At 18.5% G+C, this 21912-nt stretch overlaps 5 protein-coding genes across 5 annotated transcripts; 1 reads left to right on the top strand and 4 right to left on the bottom strand.

Annotated features, from left to right (window-relative positions):
* On the top strand, positions 1-980 carry PGSY75_1363200 (bifunctional polynucleotide phosphatase/kinase; the record flags this gene model as incomplete). Its single annotated transcript, XM_018787653.1, has 1 exon — positions 1-980. A coding segment is annotated over one exon (980 nt), but the record flags the coding sequence as incomplete, so codon positions are not given.
* Positions 981-1156: 176 nt separating this feature from the next.
* Positions 1157-4362, bottom strand: PGSY75_1363100 (hypothetical protein; the record flags this gene model as incomplete). The annotated part of the gene is made up of 2 exons (XM_018787652.1): positions 1157-1302; positions 1452-4362. 2 exons carry the CDS (start codon positions 4360-4362, stop codon positions 1157-1159), a joined length of 3057 nt encoding a protein of 1018 aa, XP_018640394.1.
* Positions 4363-4910: 548 nt separating this feature from the next.
* On the bottom strand, positions 4911-8222 carry PGSY75_1363000 (hypothetical protein; the record flags this gene model as incomplete). The annotated part of the gene is made up of 1 exon (XM_018787651.1): positions 4911-8222. The coding sequence occupies one exon, from the start codon at positions 8220-8222 to the stop codon at positions 4911-4913; it is 3312 nt and encodes a 1103-aa protein (XP_018640393.1).
* A 727-nt stretch (positions 8223-8949) lies between these two features.
* Positions 8950-13341, bottom strand: PGSY75_1362900 (hypothetical protein; the record flags this gene model as incomplete). The annotated part of the gene is made up of 2 exons (XM_018787650.1): positions 8950-10105; positions 10316-13341. The coding sequence occupies 2 exons, from the start codon at positions 13339-13341 to the stop codon at positions 8950-8952; spliced, it is 4182 nt and encodes a 1393-aa protein (XP_018640392.1).
* Positions 13342-14275: 934 nt separating this feature from the next.
* On the bottom strand, positions 14276-21131 carry PGSY75_1362800 (hypothetical protein; the record flags this gene model as incomplete). Its single annotated transcript, XM_018787649.1, has 2 exons — positions 14276-18748; positions 19020-21131. The coding sequence occupies 2 exons, from the start codon at positions 21129-21131 to the stop codon at positions 14276-14278; spliced, it is 6585 nt and encodes a 2194-aa protein (XP_018640391.1).
* Between the last annotated feature and the right edge of the window lie 781 nt (positions 21132-21912).

The following is a 21912-nucleotide window of genomic DNA, read 5'->3' as shown; positions in this document are numbered from 1 at the left end:
TAATGTATTTATTTGCTACAAAAAATTATAAAGAATATATAGATGAGGTTATATATGTAGGTGATAATGCAAATAGAATTTATGATGAAAAATTTAAAAAAGAATTTATTAATCATTTAAAATATATATACTCAAAAAATAATGTTAATATAAATATTGATGAAATATATAAACGTTTAAAAAAAGATTATACAGATACTGATTTAAAATTTGCTCTAAATATCAATGCAAAATTTTATACACCTGAAGATTTATTTCTAAATATTAAAAATCACATATCTACCGATTTTTTATTTAATCCTAATTATTTTAATAAAGAATTAGATGACCAACAAAATATTAATAAAAAAAATAATTATTTCTATGAAATGTGTATGAAAGACTATCATTGTGAAAATGAAGAAAACAATAATATAAATACAAATAATAATATTATATCAAAAAATAAATATACCATAGATGACAAATATATCCCTCCAAATGATAAACAAAAATTAGTCATATTAATGGGACCCCCAGGTTGTGGAAAAACCTTTCTATGTACTAATTATTTTTCAACATATATAAGAATTAATATGGAAGAATATAAAACTATATCAAAATGTATTCAAGCATTAAAAGAAAAATTAATACAACATAAAAATGTTATAATAGATAATGTCAATTCATTAATTAAAAATAGACTTTTATATATTAATGAAGCAAAAAAAATTAATCAAAATATAGAAATTAGACTTATATATTTTAAATATTCAAAAGAATTAATTATACACTTAAATACCTTTAAATTAATTACTGATAAAACTAACAAATTCAATGATGTACCTACTATAGCTATACATTCATTTTATAAATATGTTCAAGAACCTTCAAAAGATGAAAATGTTGATCATATAATAGTTCTAAAGGATGAAAATTTTGTACCAACCAAATTTCAAAGCGAAGAACAAAAAAAGTTATTTTTCATGTATTTAAATTGAATGATTAAAATTTAATAAAAATATGTAATAAATAAATATAAACATAATGGTATTAAAAAAAATAAAATTAGCATATATATATATATATATATATGTTTGTGTGTGTGTGTATTTTTCTTTTCATTTTTATTTGTTTCAACCCTTTATATATATCGTTACAGTATAATTTGACGAAGTTATCCTTTTTGGAATAACAAACTTTTTGAATATTTGCTTAGCATAGAAACTAAGTTTTGATTTGTGCTAACGTTTTTGTCAACTGAATTTATAGGATTCTTCAAATGATCGACAATTAGGTTGATAAACTTTTCTTCTGATATGTCTGAAGAAAAAATAAAATATACAAAAAAAGAAAAATAAAATGCGTATATATCAAATTGAAGATATATAAATATAAATATAAATATATATATATATATAATGCAATTATCTTATATTTTTTTATTTTTATTTTTATTTTTTTTCCCTTACTTAAATTATTAACAATATTTTTTCCACCATGGAGTATGACAAATATAATGGGAACAAAAAATGTAGGAATATTTTCATAGGATACCATCCTATTTTTTATATCAATAGCCTTTTTATAAAGTTGACAAAGTGTATATTCATAATTTAAAACACTTAAGCTTTCTACTGATGCTATTTTTAAAAGTGAATTATAATATTTAAATATATATGTATCCATATCATCAATCAAATAATATGAAGATAAAGATATTAAGTATACCAATATACGATTAATTAACTTATTTACCAACTGAATTCTTTCATAATAAGGAATATGTTGAACGATACTTTCATGAAAATAATTACACAATTCATCAAATAATAAATAAATATCATCTATATTTAAAATTGAAAAATTATTTTTTAAATATACATATGTTTTTTTTTCGAAATATTCAAAATATTCATATATACATGAATTCACTGCATGATTTAATTCACATATTCCTTTTTCTAATTCTATTAAATCATAAAAATGTTTTCTTTTGTTTTTTTCTTTAATAAAAAAAGATGTTATTTCATAATTTTCATTACTTGTATATAAATCATATATATTATTTAAATTAAATGAATTAAAGTTTATATCTGCAACAAAATTAATTTCGAAATTATTTAATTTCTTTTCTTCATCTTTAACACTATATTTTTTCTCTATACCATCAATTTTGTTCTGCAATATATCTCCTTCCTTTTTTTTCTCTCCTTCATCCTGATCTACTTTATTTTGTTCATCATGTTTTAAAAAATAATCTATATCATCATAATTATTATCCATTTCATCATTTTCATTCTCCATATGCAATAATTCATTTGTAAAATAATTGTCCAAATGATCTTGGAATCTAAACAAATCTTCAAATGATTCATTAAAAGATAATACAATTAAATCCTCCTTTGTTTCATTATTTTGCTCTATTTTATTATGAACAAAATTAGCTAGCTGTACATTTTCCTGAACATGTTCAGAATTTTTATAATCCTTAAAATTTTTGTATGTATTTTTTTTTATATGATTTATTTTTCTTTTTAATTTATTTAAATTAATAAATAGATATCTCAAAAGTTTTCTTGAGGTTAAGAATAACTCCAAATTATATTGAAATGGTTTATGAGCATAATTAATATTTATATATTTTGTATTCATATCAATATCTATATTTAAATTAATATTTTGTTTTAAATTATTCAAATTGTTACTTAATAATAATAAAGAATTGTTGCATGAAACTATTATTTTACGAAATATATGAGGATAACAAATATGCGTATATAATTCTTTATATAAGGTTACAACATAATTTTTAATATCAGATAAAGTAGGAAAATTATATGACTGATAATCATAATTATCCGTAGAATATATACTATCATTTCTCATATATGCATTTTGATCATGTTTTTTTTCAAATAATAATTCTACTAAGTTGGCTAGTTTATTAATGGAATTAAATGTAATTTCTTCATATTCTTTATTAAATAAATTTAGTAGTATATCTTTTTCAATTTCATTAAAATCATATTTATTTCTAATAATATATAAAAATTCTTCAATTAAATTTAAAATATATAACATGTTGTCTTTTGGAATATATTCATTTAATTTAATATCTTTTAAAATATTTACAACGGGTATATAAAAATCATTATATATATTTATATTATATTCATATATATTATTACCTTCATATACATTCTTTTCATAACCCTCATTAGTAGTATCCTTCTGAATATCTTTGTCATTATCATTCCCATTGTCATTTATATTATAACGTTTATAATATTCATTATTAGAAATTCCTTCCTTTTGTGTTTGTGTTTTATACATTTTTTTTTTAGTTTGTACATGTAAAAAATAAGTGCTTTGCCTTTTCAGCATTTGATTAACATAATATATTTTATCAATACAATTTTTACAATTTTCCAAAAGAAGATAAAAATTTTCTTTAATATTTTCCTTTTTTTTTATATTATTAATATAGGACGAAATTTTGTTAATTTTTTTCTGTATAATTTTATTTATACATTGTTTTTCTATACATAAAAAAATAAAAGCTTTAAGACACACTTGAACCTTTTCTTCATAATTTTCATCTTGAAAAAAATTATGATATAAATAATTAATGAATATACTAATAATATACATTTCACAATAATTAATTTTTTTTACTTCATAAGAGATAATAGGTATATTTTGAAGATTGTTGTAATCAATACATTTTTTTAAATTATTTAATTTTTTTAAATATTTGAAGAAATTATAAAAATACATATCACTAGTAAAATAATTAAAATTCTCTTCATCGATTTCTATTATTTTAATATATTCATTTCGACATTCTTCTATATCGGCTTCTTCTTTATTATATAAAAAATCAAAAGAATCATATTTTTTATTATCTTTTCTTATTTCATTATATAAAATTGTGATTTCATAATTTATTATTTTATATAGTTTTAATACTTTTTCTATTTCAATTAAAAATTTCTTTTCTTTAATTAAAGCAAATACATCATTTTGTTTATTTATTAATGATTCATAATTTTTGTTATATGTCTTTTCTATTTTTTCCAAATCATAATTATTCCATTCTTTTCTTTTCTTAGCATGACTTAATCTATCAATATATTTATAAAAATATTCATATTTTGCTTTAGCTATTTTATTAATAAAATTATTTAATTGGTTTATTTTCTCATTTACACATTCGATACCATCATTTATTTCTTGTTCATTATTAAAATCTTTTATTAGATCTTTTAATTCTAAATTTGTAATATTATCAATAATAGAGTTTCTTATTTTACACTTGTCATTTTCAAAAAGGTCATCTTCTAAGGTCTCTTGACTAACTGAGTATTCCTTTGCACACATTTTCTTTTTTTTTTTTTTTATATAAATATATTAATATTTATATTATAATATTGTATATTTATTGAATGAGCATATTTTAAAAACAAACATAAGAAAATTATTAAAAGGGTTTAATTATTGAAATAAAAATATATAAATATTAAAAATAAATAAATAAATAAATAAATATATATATATATATATATATATATATAATTACATAAGCATGTTTGAAACAATATAATTTAAAAAAAAAAAAATAATATAATATATATATATTTATTTATTATATGTAATAATCATATTATATTTATTCCAGAAGCGTTTCATATAGTGGAAAATAATCCAACAATTAAATTGAAAATAAATACATAAAAAAAAAAAATATATATATATATATATATAATATATTATATATCACTATTTTTTCGATTTACATTAAATGTTCAAAATTTTTACTCTCATCAAGTTCTCAAAATTATATATTATTTATATTATACTTATTATAACACAACATATAGTTATTACATGTGCCCATGATTTTTATTTTATTTATTTATTTATTTATTTTATGCATATATTGAAAAGTAAAAATGTTCCCTTAAATGTTCTAAATATGTTTGTATCAATTTTTGTGTTTCATTAATTTTTAAGTCTTCCCATAAAAAATAAATAGAATTAAACAAAGGATCATTTTTATAAATATGAAAAGTAATTTTTTTTTCTTCTTTTAAAAGAAGAGAATTATTTGGTATATTCGTTTCATTTATATATGTATCATTTGAATTATTTATCGTAATATATAATTTTTTGTCCTTTAATTTGACTTTTTTTTTTCCTGTTCTTCCTCGACAAGTATATTGAATAATATAATATATATCCATTACATAATTGAGTAATAAAAAAATATTATTTCTTACTAACAGGTTTATACGTTTATGTTTATTTTTATATTTTTCCTTGTTAATATATGTCAATAAATTTGCAAGAACGTTAGAAAAGTTCACATATAAATATTGTAATAATGATTCATGCTCTTTATTGTCATTTATTCTTTGAAAAGTATCACTAAAATATTTTAGTACTTTATGATTAAATGGGAAATGTAATATAGATTTTTTTTTTCTTTTATCATCATCATTTTTTTTAATATGTGTATATGTATTTTTATATATAGGTTTGAATGAAATTTTAGGATAATTATTTTCCTCATTTATATTAAAAGAGAAATTTTTATTATTATCATTAAAATATAATATAATATCATAAGATATATCTGGATATTTATACATATATTGATTATGATATGAACATATATTTAAATTGATCATATATTTTTTAATATATAACCAATGTGTTTTTATATTATTTATTATAATATAAGGTGGTATATTATTAATATCTACATTTTTAATTATTCCTTGTAAAATATTCCTACGTCTTTTATATTTTTTTTTATAATATAAACAAGACATAATAGAATGCAATTTTTTTTTTTTTTTCGTATCAATAAATAGATATTTATTTATATCCCCTTGTTGCTTCATAATATTATTATTCACTTCCTTTTCATCATGTTCATTTTTTTTTTCCAACAAATTTACAATGGAATTAATGATCAAGGCCTTATCAAAATAACATACATAATTTGCTGTCCATTTATTTGAAGAAATGAAAAAATCACAACTTTTCTTTTTTAATTTATAATGCGCAATAGATGACAAGATAATATTTACTAAAAATAATATACTGTTTTTTTTTAATGTAAAAAATGGATAATTCTTATAATACATTTTTAATAAATTTATAAAACTATAAACACATGAAGGTACACAAATATTATTGTAAGTTATGCCATCATTTTTTCTTATAATTTCTATTTGTTTTAAATATATGAAATTCTGAAAATTTAATTTCGGTTCTTTTTTTCTATGTAAGGTTCTTTTTTCTTCTTTTTCTTTATTTATATAAAAATGATAATAAAAATATAATTTCATAAATAAAAAGCACAGATCAAAATGTTCATCTTCTAATAATTTTACATATGATTTATTTTGATTCTTATATATATATTCATCATAAAAAATTTTAAAAAAATTGTGAATTTGGAGTTTGTCATATTTTAAAAAATTTACCATATCTTCTTGTTTTGTGGATATATATATATTATTCTTATGTGATGCATTATATATATTATATATATTATTTATATTATAAATATTATTTATATTATATATATTATTTTTATGTGATGCTTTATACTTATTCTTCTTTTCATTTGGATAGTACTTAAAAATAATTTCTGTAAACATATTAGTAGTTTTATTTTTCCTTTGCTTGTATTTATAAACCTTCCAATTCTTATGAACAAATCTATTTATTAAATAATATAATATTTGTTCTTTTTTTTTTGTCTTATTTATAATGTTATTTATAATATTCATATTATATGTTAAATTAAAAAATATATAATATTTTTTACTTAATTTTTCAAAATTGAATGAACGACTAGCCAAAAAAAGGATGTCTTTCATATTATAATTATTTATATTTTTTATTATATTAATATTTTCAAACGTTTTTAATATCCATTCTTCATTAATTGTAACAAAAAGGTTTTTCTTTTTTTTCTTATTATTTATGTATTGCTTATTATCACTTTTTAAATGAATATAATCATTGAATATATGTATATTTCTTTGATAAAATAATACATTATTAAGAGTTCTCTTCATATTTTTGCAATGCCTCATTTTTAATACACTTCTTTTAGTATATCTTTTCTTTATGATCATGTTGTAAAGGCGTGTAGTGCATTTTACAAGAATAAAAGACTTTTTTAAATTTATAAAAAAGTTGATGTATTTTATTTCTCTTATTCTGAATAAAGCACTTTCTATCATATTCACTATCATAGGTGAATATAATAAGGATACGTTTTCTATTTTATTTTTATTTTTTTTTTTTTTAATTTGATTATGTCTTATATTTTTATTATAATAAAATTTATAGTAGCTTTTTATTTTATGAAAAAAATCTTCTCCATATTCACAGAAATTAATTTTTATATAATTAAAATAATACTTATTACAAAAATTATTAGATATATTAAACTCATAATTAATAAAAGATAAATCATCTCTTGTTATAAATATAGACATTTCACATACATCAGTGTCTAAAAAATTCTTTTTAAATGACTTCCTGAATTGTTCATAATTTCTATTAATAAGTTTAGAAAAAATGATTGGTATATAAGATAATAATTCGAGTTTGTTATCATTCCATATAATTTGTTGATTTTCTTTTTTCACATTATAATCTATATTCAATATATTATTTGTATGTATTTGATAATTATTAAAATTATTATATGGTATATTATGATTATTCATCTTTATATTAATCTGCTCATTATTATTATCATTATTGTCATAATTATTTTTTGATTGATGATACATATTATCTTTTTCATAACATTCACTTTTTATTGCCAACTTATTATTATCTATACAACCTATGCAGTTTAAGAATGTGGTCTTTCCACTATTCTTATCACCACATATTAATATATCCATATATTTTATATCATGTATTAAATTATTAGAACATACTTTTTTATTACGAATTCTTCTCCTTTTATTTATAATAGGATTGTATATTTCTTCATTATTATCATACTTTGAATATATATTTATTCTTTTTAATATTTCCAAATTCTTGTAAGCAACTTTCAAAAATGTCTTATCAATATCTAGTATATCTTCATCGTATTTTTCTACATTTTTATCTTCATCGTATTTTTCTACATTTTTATAAGTATAAATCTGTTCATGATAGGTAATGTTTGTGCCTTTCCTTTTTACGTTGTATAATGACATTTATAAATAATTATATTTCTTTTTTATTTTTTAAAAAAAAAAAAAAAAAATATAAATAAATAAATAAATATATATATATATATATAATACTTTTTACAATTTATAAAAAAATAAATATTATCATATCATATCAAAGGAAAGGAAATAAATTAACTCGAGTAATAATATACAGACAATTCAAAATTGTACCATAAAAAAAAAAATATATATATATATATATATATATATATATATATATATATATATATATATTATGTCATATATACCCATATGATGTTATAGGTTATTTTATTATTTTTTTTTTTTTTTTTTTTTTTTGAGTTCATTCGAGCCACAATTTATTTTTTAAATTGCTAAAAATTTATTATTTTTCCCCCCAAATTTTTTGCTGTTCTTTTATAATAATATTTATATATACTTTTTCATATATATATATATATATATATATATACAATTTATATGTTTATTTTAATCACAAAATAAAATTGTACAAATAAATAAACATATGACAAAAAAAAAAAAAAAAAAAAAAAAAAAAAAAAAAATATATATATATATATAATATTAATTTATATTATGTTGAGTATATTATTTTATAGATAATTTTTTTACTTAACCCTTAGGACATTTTTTCAAAAAATATATATAACATATAAAAAATATATATATATTTTATTTTTTTTTTTTTTTTTTTTTTTTTTTTTTTTTTTTTTTTTTTTTGATTTTCTTATGGATCATATATTGTTGATGAAAATAATACGTTAACCAAAGATTCGTGGATATAAGAAATGTTATGTTTGAGAGAGACATAAAAGTGAGATTTACACAAATACATATGATCTAGATCTAAGGAGGTACGAAATAATTGTATGAATAATAAAAAGTTAGAGAAATATTTACTTAATAAAAAGTTTGCATAAGGAAATGTAAATAACATTTCATTAATTTTTGAACTTATCCATTTATCTATTTTATAATCATTTGATTTTAACCATAGATAACAAAAAAGAAATGGACAAATATCAGAATATTCTTCATTACAATTTTTTGTATATATAATAATTTTTTCTATATCATTCATTTTTGAATATTCATTAGAAAAAAAATCTTCATAAAATTCACTCGATTCAATAAATATATTTTTTGTTAATTTTAAGGGGTATGTAACTTTATGTATTGATTTATTAATAAAATTTGGTAATAAAAAAAGTAATAACCATTCTTTTATTTCATTATTTATACTATTGCAAAAAAATTCAATAAACTCATTATTATTATCTTTAAAAAATGAATTATATAATATATATAATAATAATGTTCTTATAGGATATATTCTTATATTTAATATATAATGAAGATCTTTTAATTTTATTTCATCTATATTTATACATTTCTTATTCTTCATATTATTTTTTTTTATATTATTATTATCTAACATATATTCTTCTTCATTAAATTTTTTTTTTTTTTTTTGAGCTATATCTATCCTTTCATAATCTTCACTTATGATGTTCTTATATTTCTTTTTATTATTTATAATATCTAATGAGCTCTGTTTCTTATTCATTGTAATATTCTTTTTCATCCTCTTGAAATCCTTCTTTATATTTTTAAACATTTTAAATCCAAAAAAGTCAGGGATATTAGGCCACACAGGAAAAAACGGAGATATCTTTTTGCCACTTTTAGAGATGTTACATTTTATTTTGCTTAATAAATTATCTCTTATCATTATTTTTAAATTAATATTAAAGCAGTTGAAATCATTTATTTTATTTTCTTTTGATCTTACCCCTATACCTAAAAAACATGTATCCTTTACATATTTGTCAGTGTTGCATCTTTCCTCTTCTTTAAAGCTTAGTGATATGAAAGTATCTCCCCTGAAAAAAAAAAAAAAAAAAAAAAAAAAAAAAAAAAAAAAAAAAAAAAAAAAAATAGGGATTTTAATATGAACGTATAAGAGGATTTATTTACCCCACGATAGAAAAGAATATGTTCATACATAAAAATAAAGAAAATAAAAATAAAAATATACATATAAATATATATATATATATATATATATATTTTTAATATTTACATTTTTATACCTTGATCTATTTTTGTCATCCTGAGTATACAAATCAAAAGCCATATTAGGTATACCTTCAAATGATTGAAATGTTTTATTATGATTAATATTATTTCCTATATAATCATCTCCATATTGCTGAGAATCATCTGGAATATTATTATCAAAATTTACATTCCCAGATTGATTATATATACACTGATTTAATGTTTCATTCATATGTCCATTAAAATTTATATTAAGATCATTAGAAGAATAAAAATTATTCATTACATTTTCTAGTTCCTTTTCATCATCTATAGAACTATGATCATCTAAATATTCATTTTCTTGATTTTTATATGTATCATATTGATAAAAATTTTCATTTGAACTGTTCGTGCACCTACTTGAATAACTTCTATCATTCTTATCATATAAAAAATTCTCTATTTTTTCTATATCATATATTGTATTGTTCTTTTTTCTTAAATTATTTTTTTGAAGAGAAAAATTTTGTCCATAATATATACTTTCTTTTATAAACATATCTGTGTTTAACCATACATTATTTAAAATATTTCTTAAAATTTTTTTGTTATATTTTTTATTCTTCATATAAATATAAGTATTACTAGATTTTTTTCTACTACCATTTGTCTTTTTCTTAATAATTATATCTTTATCTTTTATTCCATACAAATAATTTGTTCTAGATAATTTAGAATATTTGTTTTCCTTCTCTTCATTTGAATAAAAGCCACATAGAAAGTCGATTACAGAATTTGTAGAAGGGTTTAAATCTTTAATATTTTTAATAATTTTATTAATTAATTTGAGGGCTTTATTTTTATTATAATCTATAAATGATTTGATAAATCTACCTCCAGAGAAACTAAAAAAATATTTTAGAAAAATATTATTTTTATATAAAAAATTATATATTAAATCAAAAAATAATGCAACTTTTAAAAACCTTTTACTTTTTAATATCTTTTGAAAAAAATTATCATTGTTTAACCACTTATTTATTATAATCTTATTACATAAATTTTTTAAAAATATATTATCATATGAATATCCATAAAAGTCTAATGCTTTCATAATTTTTTTAAAATTATATTTATTAATTTCCTTTATGATATTATTACAAAATAATATTTTAGATAAGTTATAATTTATATATTGATCCATTTTTATGGATTTATTCTCTTTACAATATGTATTTATAATAGTATGAAAATAAGAATATTTCTCTAAACATTTCTTATTAACAATTAATATATATTTCTTCTTATTTTTTTTTAAATCTTTCTTTTCATAAATTAACTTAATATTGTTTAAAAAGGTGTGACTTAAATTTAGTTTTTTATACTTTTTTATAGAACATATTTTTTTAATTTTTTCATCTATAAAAATTTCACATTCATTATTTTGTTTGTCTATAATTATATTTCCTTTCTTTTTAATCTGTTCTTCAAGTGGTATATAGCTACCATCAACACTATAACTATTACTATTATTATTATATATATTACAATCCATATTGGAGTTATTATTCCATATTGTATCTCTCATATAATTTTCATTATCCTTTTTATTTATTTCCACAACATCATCATTCTTTTTATAATCCTCTTCATTCATATTATCATTATTATATATATTTTTTTTTTTATTATCTTCATTTTTTTCATATTTTTTATTCTTATCATTTATTACATTTCCCACATATTTGTTGTTATCTTCTTTTATTAAACGTAAAATCTTGTTATGGATACTTTTAATTTTTTTCTTCTTTTCATATATACTATCTTTTATATCTCTTATATTTTTACCACATTTTATACTTTCGATAGTCCCACTTCTTTTAGAGCTACTGTTATAGTAACTTTTAAAATAATTATTATCATGTTGACTATTATTATTATTATGTGTAAAGTATTTTTTTTCATCCTTATCAACAGAATATACACTTACTTTATATTCATCAAAATTTTTATCATCTCTATTATATATATTACATTCCTTCTCATCCAAATATGATTTATTTCCATTTCCTGATGTATTCATATATTTTATTATATTTCCATTTAAATTAATATCATTTATAATTTTTTTTTTATATTTCTCCTCTTCAATCAAACAGCTGTCATCATTATTTAAGCCTTCACATAATTTATTGTCATTATTATATTTTAAAAAGAGAAAGTCATTATTTTGATTTTCCTTATCATTTATATATTCTTTTAAATTTCTCTCTATGTTATGATTTTTATCACTTTTATTCTTATTATTATTAATACATTCCATATTGTTATACCCCTTATCTTTATTTTTACAATCAGATGGAATTTCAAATATTTTATCAACACTACAAGTATTATATATATTTTTTTTATTTCCATTTATACAATCATCTTTTCTTTTATATACATCCGTTTCATAAGAAAAACTTCTGACATATTCCTCATTTAATAATCTTCTTATTTTATTCTTCTTTGAAGAATCATTATCAGATTTAGAATATACCTTTTCATATAAAATATCTTTTGTTCTTTTTTTAATTATAATATTTTTATTATTTTTTTCATTTGATGAAAATATATTACTTCTATATATATTATTATGTTCATCTATAAAAACATTATTCTCCTCTTCCTTTTTATATATTTCTTCATATAATATGTTATTACAAATATTATCGCCTTTGTTATTACCATCACATGATAGATCATCATTACAGGATATACATAATTTGTCACTATAAATATTATATTCTCTATTATCATTATTATTATTATTATTATTATTATTATTATGATTAGTTTTATTATCTTCCTTTTTATAATCATTCGTATACAAATTTTTTATCTCCATAAATATTTTCTCATCATACTTTTCCTTGCCTCCCATAACATTACATTTTCTTCTCTTCATCATATTATCCTTTTTTCCACTTGATACGTATATACAAAAAGATTTGTTTTTTGTCTTACTACAACATTTTTCATCTCCCTCAAAAATATTCACATCGCACGAGCGTTTCTTTATATTACAACTCATCATATATATAAATATATAAATATATATATATATATATGGAAAAAAAAAAAAAAAAAAAAAAAAATTTACCATATATATATATATATATATATATATATATATATATACAAATGTGAAACGAAAAATTGGTTAGCCTTTTCACAGAAAACAAATTACTGTAGACACATATATTTTAATGTAACAACAATTATATATCAATATAAAAGTACAAACAACAGACAATAATTATAAAATAAATAATTTTTAACACACAAGAAAATAAAAATAAAAAAAATAATAATAAAATAAAAATGATACTTTATATTTATTAATACAAAAATGTTATCAAATGTTTTGCAAAATTCGCAATTATATATCAATATAAAAGTACAAACAACAGACAATAATTATAAAATAAATAATTTTTAACACACAAGAAAATAAAATAAAAAAAATAATAATAAAATAAAAATGATACTTTATATTTATTAATACAAAAATGTTATCAAATGTTTTGCAAAATTCGCGTTGCATTCTTTTACTTTAAAAAAAAAAAAAAAAAAAAAAAAAAAAAAACCGAAAGAATGAGAACTTGTATTTATACACCAAAAACCATTATAATACATATCTATTAATTATTATTTAAATTATGGTTCATATTTTTATCTCTTTATACTATACATTTAACAAATTATTTAATTTAAAACAAATGTTTGTGAGAATATGTATCTCACGTATGAAATTTCTAAGATATAATATATATATATATATATATATATATATATAAAGAAAAAAAAAAAAAAAAAAAAAAAAGCAACATACTACTAAACAAATATATATTCATATATATGTTCATATAAAACCCAGTTGGATTTTTATTATAACATTTATTTTTTCATGTACTATATCCATCACTCACTCCTTTAAATCTTATAAAACATATAAAAGTTATATATTATATATCCATACTTATTATATTTATAAAATTATAATACTTATCAGAACAACCAATCATATTAATCAAATCATCATTGCTAAAACCTTTGTGTGTTAACAAAGAAAAAGCTTTTTTCACATAAAAGGATATTTTAAAATAATTACAATTACAATCAGATATTAACCTATCTATAAATTCTTGATTGGAATTGTTCTGAAAATAATAATGTATAGAAACCTTTTTGCCATTAAGTTTTAATTCATCGAATTTATTTATATGTACAACGTTGTAATGATATGACTTGTTCATATGTTGTTCTTCTTTATCATTTCTCTCATAAAATTTTTGCTCGTAATTATTTAAATGCATAAATAAAATATTTTGAATTAAATCATCAAATTGTATATTATCCAAGCAAGATTTAGTTCCATTTATTATATTACTATTAGTACTATTAAGCTTAAGCAAAGTATTATCCTTTATATTTTCTCTTTCTCCACATATCGGTGCTAACCTTCTCAAAAGATTCTTATTAAATACTTTCATATCCTCCTCGTAAGGTATAGGTAATATCAAAACAATATTTATTAAAGCATTAATAATTTTTGTTATCTTTTCGTTCAATTTATTAGTAGCATATTCATTAATGGAATCAATACGTATCATATCCTTTTTCAATATCTCCTCAAATAATTTACTATCATTATTAATACAATTGCTATTTATACTATTTATACTATTTATACTATTTATAGCATTTGTAGTATTTCTTTTATTCTTTAAGAAAAAAAAAAAAAATGGAAACAAATACTCATATTCCATCTCCTTCTCCATCTCAACATAATTCTTCCCCTCCCCCATACAAATATTATCATTCATACTATCATTAATACTATCATTCATATTATTCACATCATATTTATCATTTTTTAAATCCCTCATTTTCTTTACCTTTTCATATAAACAAAGATATATCAACATATTTGATAAGGAAAAAATAAAATATTTTAAATCATCCGAATTCTGATATATATAAAAAATGTCATTTATCCAATCATCTATCACCTTATCAAAAATATTCCCTTTCACTAAAATATCAAAAAAATCTTGTATATCCAAATAAATATACATAGAAAAGGACTGATATATATACCGCTTTTTCTGAATCATTAGATTAATCATATATATCTCATATTCATTCTGACAATTATAAAAAAAAAAATTATCATTTATATATTTCAAACTTTTTAATAATTTTCTAATATGTTCCTCCTTTTTATCTTTCAATAGAAATATGTTGAAATATAGCGTGTTCATTAATTCAGAAATTTTTCTATCTTTACCATTATCTAATGATACAATGTGTTTATTATTTATATTTCCATCTTTATTATTATTATACATATTATCTTTAATGTTATTATTTCTATTGTCATATATATCACCATCACTATCAAAGGTACTCTCATTTATATGAGCACAAAAACCAATTCTATTATTTCTCTTCTCATGTTTGGTATATTTTTCACCCTTTTTTCTTTCTCTAAAATAATTCTTCATTTCTTTATAAAATAATATGTCTTGACATCCATTCGAAAAAGTATATTCCACATTTTTTGTTTCTTCCATATCATTGACATATTGAATATCCTTCAACTTTTTCATCGTTCCCCCCAAAATTGCCTTCTCATCGTATTCCTCATTTTTAGGAAGGCCATACAATATATTTTCATCCAATATATTTTCATTCAATATATTTTCATTCAATATATTTTCATCCAATATATTTTCATTCAATATATTTTCATCCAATCCAAATTGCTTGGATGTAATACACACATCATTTTTTAATGAACACATTTTACTACCAATATCATTAACTCCTAAAAAATGATCATATTTTTTAAACGAACAATTTGATATACAATCGTCCATGTCACTTAAAACAGTTCCATCGTGTATTATTTCATAGGATCTATTCAATTCAAACCACAAGGGGTAAGTAAAAAATATATTATTCCTTATCAATAACATGATAAGATAAGATAATATATTGTTATATAAATACAATCCATTTATCCCAACAATACTGTTATAATAAAAGGTTTGATCATTCATATTCTCATCAGATACACATAAATATAATAAACTTATCTTTCTTAATATTTCAATTAAAGATATTGGTAATACCTCATTACATTCAAATGGTTCCTCAACTCCCAAAGAAAAAAATACATTAATGATATCCCTCCTTATCAAATTATTAAAAAATTGAAATATATATATTGGCGTATTATATAACTTCTCTTCTACATTTATCATATCCTCTTCTATACTGAAGAACTTTAAATCTTTATATATACATGCAACACCATAATTAAAATAGAACCAAAATATTTTATAATTAAATAATGATTTTTTCGTAAATATATATAATATATAATATATCTCATTTAATATTTCTTCATTTAATATATATCTATGCTTTTCTTTTTCAACTAATGTCCCCTTATTTTTCTTTTTTAAATTTTCCAATATATTCAAAATAATACTCTTGAAATATATAATAAAATTTTCATTCTGTAATATTTTTATAATCAACACATCTTGAGTACTACATGTATTCTTATAATGTTCCAAAAAAAAAGAAAAAAATTTCAATATTCTTAAAAAATTATACTCCTCATCCTTTCCTCGAATTTTTATATAAACCATATCTAACAATGATTCATTTAACAAATTGATGAATAAAAAAATGTTATTGTTTATTTCGTTTTGATAAAATAAAGAAATAAACTTCAAAAATTCATTCATATTATTCTCTTCTATCTTTTCCAAATAAAAATAAAAATTCTTATATATAACATCATTCATGAAATTATCACTAAAGCAGTTATATGATGTGTACAGGCATTCCAAAGAATGACTACATATATAACAATTAATAATATTATTATCATCATTATTTCCTCTAAATTTATCCTTTAATTCTTTTACTAGGTTACCCTTCAATAATCTCAATAAATCCATCTTCTCATTATTATAAAATAAAAGAACACCTCTATTCTCTTCATATAACAAACTATCAACACATTCTGATTCCTTTTTTATAAACAATATTAATAATTGGAAAAATAAAAATATCAAAACTTCTCTAAAATCATTATATAATACTTTACTAGGAATACCAAACATATACATTAAATTAATTAATGTTTCAAATGATTTTAACTTTATATGCTTTTCAAAATAAAATAAATTTATAAAACAACCATAAAAGAAAAATCGTATCACATTATCATCAAATGTTAATATGTGCATATATTCTTTTATCATCCACATTACTTTTCTCTTCAAATTATCAGAATAAGGATGTAAAAGGTTTATCAACATATGTTTGAGAAAAAAATCCTTATCCTTATTTTTTAAATTATCTACAATATGATCAAATTTTTCTATTTCATTGTTTTCCTTACAAAATGAATCTTTATATCTTTCTCTATGTCTAAAATATTCTTCCATAAGATCTTCTATAGATATATTATTTTCTTTATCTATTCCAAAATTATTATCCAACAAATAATTACTCTTATAAGGTGTACTACTATTTTTATCGTCACTATAATATTTATATTCATTATTATCCTTCTTATTTTCTTTATTATATGTGTCCCTATTATCACCACCACTTACATATTCCATTGACAACACACATTCCTCATTCTTTTCTGAAATTATATTTTTCAATTTTGCCTTCACAAATTCATATTTATAATATATTAAAAACATATAAAGAGAAAAATATTTATACAAATTTATATCATTCATTATTATAAAACTATAATTTAAATTATACTCATTATTTATACTATATAAACCTTTGAATATTAAATCATCCTCAGAATATTTGTATAAAGGCAAATTCTTTATAATATATATCATACTATTAAACGTATCGTTGTTTAGTAAATAAAAATTAGAAAAATCAAAATTATAATCTATCTTATTTTCCTTCATATGATTTCTTATTATCTCAGATATATAATCAATAATATTATTTATATATATATAATGATTACCTGTATTTATATTAATTTCTGCGTTGAAAAATAAGCTACTTTTTTTATAAGTCTTGATACTTATTTTATCATCATTCAAAAAATTAATATCCTTTTTTATATACATTTCAGGATATAATAAATTCATATATACATTTTGATATAATAAATACACTTTTAAATTCTCTTTGATCTTTTCATCTAAGTAATATATTATATCATAAAAGTACTTACATAACAATTCACAAAATAAATATATTATATAGTTCATATATTTCTTCAGTATGCTCTTCGAGCTGCTATCATCATAGCAGCTTAATAAGTAATTTCGAAATATTGTATGTTTTTTAAAACATATAATGTATTCCTCAAATTTTAAGTTATCATGCAGTTTCTTCTCTTCTTTCGTCCTTGCTTGATGTACCTGGAAGTTCTATAAAAATAAAAATAAAATATAATATAATATAATATAATATAATATAATATAATATAATATAATATAATAACAAAAAAAATGATAAATACACATTAACAGATTCATAATGAGTAATAATTGGATATACAAATAAATCCATGAGAATAATTATATGACATGTTAATGAAGTACAAAATATATATTAAATATGTCTATATATATATATATATATATATATATATATATATTTATTTATTTATTTATTTATATATTTTAATTTTATCATTACGTCGATGCATTCTATGTGGGTGATATTATCTATGTGGATAAATAGACAATTCAAAAATATATCACTTAAAACATTTTGATATATAAACATTTTTAAATGATCCAATGATATAATCATGGACACATAATTCAAGGCAAGAGATAAACATTTATCAGCATATTTCATGTAATCTGTATAATTTATTACATATTTTATATAACTATATAATCTATTAGTATTATTTCTTTCATCATCAGAATATATAGTATTCATCATAATTTTTAATATCAAAAGAGTTATTTTTTCTAAAAATATTATATATTTATCCTCAAAATGTTTAAGAAATATTTTCCAAGTGTCATTCATATCATCAAAATGAATTGATCTATATAAAAACATATTCAAAATTTTCAAACACCATTTCTTACTTTTCAATAATATCTTTAAATATAATTTGTCTATATTATTTTCCTCATTATTATTCATTAATTCATTTATATTTTCATAAGAACCTTCTTCAAACATTTTAGAAACAGATATGGATTCTCCATTTAATGCTTCTTCTTTATTCATAAAATATATTTTATTTACATATTCAGATAAATTTATTTCTAATATTTTCATTATATTTGTAAATAAAAGTTCATGCTCATTTATAACCTCCTCTGACAATATACACAAATCACATAGTAATAATTTGTACATACATTTTACAATCATCTCTATGATAAATATAATATATACATTCCTTACTTGGTGCAATAAATAAAATAATAATCTATTGAAAAATGGAAAGTATATTTTTATTATATCCTTATATCCAACTAATAAATTTTCACAAGGTATATTCAACATATGATAATCATCTTCTTTTTCTAACAAATTTTTATTATTATTATTTATATTTGAACTAAAATAAGTATAATATATATTAGAATATGAATTTAATTCATCTGTTGGAGGTATATACTTTTTCAAAATTTTATTTATTAATAACATTAACATGTAAAACTTTGAATAATCTATCACCATCTTATACTTATTACAATTTTCTTCATTTGGGATATATTGTAAATCACTATTAGATATATCCATATTATTAATGAATTTCATAATATAATTAATAGTTCCATTATAATCTTTATTTAGAATATTCGAACAATCATCCATTTTAATTATAGAAATAAAATTAAAGTTATTGAAAAGGTCTTCTAATAAATTATCCCACTTATAGGGATAATCAACTAAAAATATATTAAAAAATATATCAATAAAATATAAACATTCATTAAAATTCTTCATCTCAATTATACTATTATATTTCTTATATGATTTATACATATTCTTATTAATTTCGTCCAAAAAATTGCCACAACATCTCTCCTTTATATTATTACATAAATTTGTGTTTATCACACAAGAATTTTTTATTAAAGTCATAATTTTCTCTTTTAAATATATCCATTCTTCTATTGTAATACTTTTTGATTTATCCTCTATATTTTCTAATATGGAGTAAGAATCAAAAATTCCTTTTCTTAAAAAACTAATAAATGCAAAATTATTTTGTATACATTGTGGTACCATCATATTATTTTTATTTTCTCCATTTTTATGTATTCCGTGTTGTTCATTTGAATAAAAATGATTATCTTCCTTGTCTACCATCTTATCATTTTTAGTATATATTAAATTATTAAAATTATTTATTTCCTTTTTATATTTATGCTTTTCATAAGTACTCACAATATTTTTAATATATGTATTTATAAATTCAGAAAGGTAATTCTTTAAATATATGATCATCATTAATCTTGTGGAATAAAACTCTTCTGTTTTTAATCCGCAATTATTAATAGCTTGTATCATTTTAATTACGTTTATATTACTATCCATCATTTTTTTATAATTGTCATATTGTACATTTTGATCTTTTAATAAATTAACAAAAATATCCACACACCTTTTTATTTCTAATCTATATTGTATTTCTATATTATTTCCATCGTTATTTAAAATATATTCATCCTCATTTATATCAAAAATATTAAAGTCTTCTGTTCCATCAATCTGTTGGTTATTATTATTTAAATCAATAAATAATGTATTATTAATTTGAATTAATCTGTCCATTATACATAATATTAAAATAATATATATATATATATATATATATATATTTCTTTTATTTATTTATATTTGCTGTGTATTATCGGTTCCTACATACAAATATACATGTCTATAATATTATCATTATAAAGAAAATATTTATTTATTATTTAATTCTTAAAAAAAAAAAAAAAAAGTAAAAAAATGAGTCAATTTATCATATAAAACATATTAATTTTGTACAATTTTTTTTTATCGTTATTTTTTAATTTTGTTTATTAACACCATTATACTGTAAATCATATGCAAATTTAAAAGTATAATATTAATAGAACAACTTAATTGGTAATACTTTTGGTTATATTTTTTCTTTTTTTTTTTGAACATTTAAATTGTCATATATTTAGTTCTTTAATTTATTTATTTATTATTTTTTGTATCCTTCTTTTATATAAAATAATTTTATAACATAATAATTATTTAAAAGGAAATATTTTAAAATTTTACAAAAAGGAAAAAAAAAAAAAGACAAATTCTCATTATAAAAAAAAAAAAAAAAAAATTAAAAGATAAAACTAAAAATTTTTTTTTCAAATCGATTTATAATTAAAACATAAAAAATGTGTAAACAAAATGAAGAATTTTAAAATATTATTACACAATCTAAATTTCTGTTTTACCTTTACACATTTTATGTATTAATAATTTTACATTAAAACGGATAACACACAATATTAAAAAAAAAGGTTTATATAAAAACCTTTAAATATATAATACATATAATTATTATTATTTTATATTATTT

The sequence above is a fragment of the Plasmodium gaboni genome, chromosome 13, assembly GCF_001602025.1.
Source record: "Plasmodium gaboni strain SY75 chromosome 13, whole genome shotgun sequence".
Taxonomy (NCBI): domain Eukaryota; phylum Apicomplexa; class Aconoidasida; order Haemosporida; family Plasmodiidae; genus Plasmodium; species Plasmodium gaboni.
Note: the sequence above shows the minus strand (reverse complement) of the source record. Positions and strands in the feature narration are given on the sequence as shown.